We start from the raw sequence: 4,568 nt of genomic DNA, 5'->3' as shown, positions 1-4,568 counted from the left end.
AGGTGCGCGCACGTACGTGCTCCCGCTAGGTCAGCCAAGTCGTGATGTTCAGCATAGGATAATAAAGAGTACGTATATGCGCATATCTGTGTCTGCCCGTGTGTGTGTGTGTGTGTTGTTTCGACGATGCTCTCCCCTTCTTTCCAATGGTTCAGGGCCGTCTTCATTTTGCTTTGATGTTGGTTTTTTCAATAATTGTCGATGCTGCTTTCCAGTTTCCACCATCTTTACCATTATAAAAGGAGAACAGCTTTACCGACCTCACCTAGAACTGGAAGCCCCTGTCGATGGAAACCTGACGGGTTGTTGGTTTGAAGAGATCAGCTGTTACGTCCCACTGACTCTATGTTCTCTCTCAGGAGACTCCGTACATTACCAGCTATTCAAGAAGGAACGAAAAAGTAACCAGGAGCAATATACGACCGTACAGCCATCGGTCTTTGGGAATCTTATTCTACGGCATCTTTGGTGTTTAGAGTGTCAAAGAGCATAACTAGCCGTGGAGCATCGAACAAATACCGAAGAATACATTCAGTTTCCATCTAGACTCATTCGTGCCGCCTTTTTCACCCTTGCCAACCTTTTAACCCGCCGTTGAAGGATTCCTAGAGCTGTTGGTTGAAGAGATCAACTGGGTATGCTACTAAGTACTCTTAGGGTGGAACTAGGGACCAGGTGTGTTGCTAGTAACTGATCAGGAAGCAGTGGAAGAAACCAAGAAATAACGCAGCCAGAATTAGTCTCTGGGAATTTGGTTTGTTCTGCAACAGCTTTGGTTGGAGTATGCCTAGTTGGTATCGAACAAATACCAACTTGACCGGCAAAAACACAGACTTCGAAGGTGGATCCATATGCATATTTGACCTAGATTGGTTGGTGGTACACACGGGCAGCAAGAAACCACGAAAAGCAATAGCTTATCAGAACAGACACCAGTGCAAAACAAATCTATCATCAGTTAAGAAACTATCTCACGTGTATTCAGCCCAGTAAACGTTCAAAGTCAACACCCAGTGTGTATTACGGAACTGAACTGTCTTGTCTATAAACTGAACTGTCTTGTTATTTATTCACTGCTGAATAGAGTACACAAGGAAAGATGTTACCGCTTCACTCGAACGGAACAGGTGAGCCCTGCTTCTTGTTGACAATGGCCATGGCCAAGTACCTGGTACCCATTCCAATGGGCGTCTGGTCATCAGGACCTTCCCAGAATGGGGCTTCTCCGTCTCCAACCAGACGCCAGTAGCCTGTCCTCAGAGACTCGGCCTGCTTCTCGTCGCAGTTTTGCATAAGGGCTTCCACTCGGAAGTTGATACCAAGCGAACCCAACAGCTGGGACTGAGTCATTGGTCCATGGACAGAGATATCATCTCCAGGAATAGCAACAAAAGCCCAGTAAGAAATGTGTGTCTTACCATGAAAAGTAGTGCGAGCAAGACAGCAAGCAATAAGAGCTCATAATATATTTGCAAACCTGAAACTTCCTCGGCAGAGTGCTTGATCGCAGTAAAATCAACATAGGCACTCAGATCAGCAGAGCCAGGCTCATCTAATATGTGGACAAACTTGTGTTTGCGGATTGCCTGCACATATTATTGTTTTCTTAGTGCCCAGGCCCTTATTTCAAGAGTATTGCTTACATAAGGGATAACAGTAGAAGAAACAGCGAATGAGAAAATTCTTCTATAAGCACATTGTGCAGATATTGTACAAAACCAGGAACATAATTAAGATATTATGTGGGCATCAAATACTAGCTAGTTTACTTTTAGATTTGTTTATGTTATAAATGCAAAAAAAAAACAGGACTGACTGGAGTCTTGTACACACTAGACAGTCAACAACCTCTTGGGTTCATCTCAGGTTTAGTAAAGCAATTTTAAAAACTATACCTGAAGACTATCAGAGACTATCCCGTTTTTGCCATAGTCAATGATAAGAGCACCTCCACCATCTGAGCTAATTCTATCTGCGATCTGTTCGGTAATCTCCATTGCTTTCGGGCAGACTTCAATTTGCTCAACCTTCTCAAGTTCTTCAGAACTAGCCCATTGACAACGCTTGGAGAGGAAGATTAAAGAGGCTGTAGGCTGTGGAGATAGAACAAAGCGAAACCTGCTACAAAGTAAGAATTACGCATTTCCTTACCGGGAACAACAATTAGTAACTAAAATTTGTAAAACCTACGATGAGTCTTCTGCGAGATCCACCATCTTTTCGGACCAGCCACGTGATCCTTTCTGCAGGCAAAGATGATTGTTCAGTGGAATGATTAAACACTAGTTAATGAGTGAGTGCAATAAACCTGAAGCCGAATTGCTCACTGACCTGAAATTGATGGATTGGTAAGGCATCAAAGAATTCATGAGCAACAATTATGGTGGGCACTGCAGAGAATACACTTAAAATAAGGTAAACAGAAAAACCCAAATCAAGATGTTTGTCTCCTTCCTATAAGTCAACGATAGATCCTTATATTCTTGGTCCACGTTACTATATATTTTAGCACATTCCATACAAAAATAGAAGAATCAGACTGTACTATTTCCTCCAATCCCGTAGAACACTTACGGTGAAAGACAATGTAAATGTTTATCATACGAGTGAAAAATGATAATAGCTGTTGCTATATGATAGAGGTTTATCTCGTGGTATACTTAAAGATGGCATTGTAAAAGTTTATCATACAAGTGAAAAATGATAATATCCATGGCTATATGATAGGGCTAGAGGTTAACTAGTTTGAAGCATGAGATTTATAGGTGAAAAATGCCCATACATCCTGAAGGAACCTGTTCAAGGGAGGCATGCCAATAAACAGGGGCTCCGCAGAGTTTGCTGACTGTCCTTTTTTCATCACCATCATGTTCATCTTCACATCTCAGAGTATTGTACTGCACCTTTTGCAATGTAGGGCTACACTCAACCAAGTTAATGTTGAGTGCCTTAGTGAAATTAACAAACTTTGCTGAGCCCTGTTGAAATGTACAAATCCATCAAGAAACATAACAGTACAAGTTTGACAGAGGATAGACACGATAAAAAAAAGCCATACATACACGAAGTAAATCTGCCAGGAGAGTCCCTCGTCCTGGGCCAAGCTCAATCAAATTCACCTTCTCTGGTTGTCCCATTTGTTCCCACAGGCACATCGCCCACACACCAATCAGCTGAGGACATCATTAATTGCTCTTATTTCTCATAATGTATAGCACAAGATCAATCAACCAAGTGCATCAACTACTGGTCATATAAGATTCATTCAACTAAGAAATATAAAACAGTTAATCTGATTCTGAATATCAAAGTTTCCAATAATACATCAATGTCCAGCAAAAATGATATGCAACAGGTGTGCACCTAGATCAATTATTTCAATGTTTCACCACATTTAAACATAACATGGTGTGTTGTGGCAGTGTTATACATGCAGCAACAGGAACGTCACTATGTCATCACAAAATTGCCGAGCACTCACTATGTGACACTCTTTTAACAATGTTGGCAAACCGACCAACTGGTGAGCACAGTTTACCTCTCCAAACATCTGGCTGACCTCCGGCGACGTGATAAAATCCCCAGACTCCCCGAACACGTCCCGGTTCATGTAGTACCCAGATTGCGGGTTTGTAAGCACCTCCTCCATGTACTCGGCTACGCTTATCGGCCCACTCCGGAACTAACCTTCCAATGACAGTACACAAACAAAATCACACTTCCACATAGCAACCATTAGAGAGAGATTAAGTAGACTAATAGTAGAGGAAAACATCAGCAACACCTTTATGATGCTCTTAAGGTGCTTGATAAGCTCAGAGTCCGACGACGGCTCGTGCGAGTGCTCTGAAGCATAAACCAAACCTGCACGGTCAGAGACCCCCTACACACGAACATGCGTGCCCGTATTTGTGTGAATGTGTGCGAGAGGGGTGCGACCTGGGGGGCTGCAGAGTCCGGAGCGGTCGACGGAGATACTGAGCCTGGCGCCGGAACTTCCGGGTGCTCCCTGGAGCTCGTGGTCCTCCGCCTCGTCATCGCGTTCGCCGGCAGAAGACGACGGTGGCGGCGAGGAGGTGGGCGTGGAGGAGAAGCGGGCAAGAACTGAGGGGGCTAAGTGAGGAGGGAGGGTCCGACGCGCGGATGAGGCGGAGCCCGCTGTGCCGCCGGAGAGGCGAGGGGCCAGGCGGCGGAGCAGAGCGGCGGCTGGGCTCCGGAACATTTCGACGGCGAGACAGAGCCAGGGGAGGGGAGAGTGCGGAGCTTAAGTGCTGCTGGTGGGTTGGGCCGCAGAGGCAGGACGGCCAGGATCTGCGGGTTTTGGTGTAAAACGTAGTGGGCCTAGCCTAGCACTTTGATGCGATGTACGGTCCGATAAACTTGTCCTCTCGGCGGCCCACCAGACCAAACGCTTTCATCCAGTGAGTCAGTGAGGGCATGTACAATGGTAGGTAATGCACGCCTTCTCTTCTCTTAGCTGTCCACGTCATCTAGAGAAGACACTAAATATAAGTGGTACAATATATTATCTCTTATTACCATTTCTAGTAATAATTAAGAATTAATTA

The 4,568-nt window shown here is 44.8% G+C and overlaps 1 protein-coding gene across 1 annotated transcript; it reads right to left on the bottom strand.

Annotated features, from left to right (window-relative positions):
- Nucleotides 1-995: 995 nt before the first annotated feature.
- Nucleotides 996-4,222, bottom strand: LOC124661975 (protein arginine methyltransferase NDUFAF7, mitochondrial-like). The gene is made up of 10 exons (XM_047199867.1): nt 3,940-4,222; nt 3,785-3,846; nt 3,539-3,682; nt 3,063-3,173; nt 2,783-2,978; nt 2,332-2,390; nt 2,191-2,243; nt 1,896-2,118; nt 1,478-1,586; nt 996-1,373 (listed from the first exon to the last, which is right to left on the bottom strand). The coding sequence occupies exons 1-10, from the start codon at nt 4,220-4,222 to the stop codon at nt 1,111-1,113; spliced, it is 1,503 nt and encodes a 500-aa protein (XP_047055823.1). The 3' UTR covers nt 996-1,110.
- Between the last annotated feature and the right edge of the window lie 346 nt (nt 4,223-4,568).

The sequence above is a fragment of the Lolium rigidum genome, chromosome 6 (assembly GCF_022539505.1).
Source record: "Lolium rigidum isolate FL_2022 chromosome 6, APGP_CSIRO_Lrig_0.1, whole genome shotgun sequence".
Classification (NCBI taxonomy): Eukaryota; Viridiplantae; Streptophyta; class Magnoliopsida; order Poales; family Poaceae; genus Lolium; species Lolium rigidum.
Note: the sequence above shows the minus strand (reverse complement) of the source record. Positions and strands in the feature narration are given on the sequence as shown.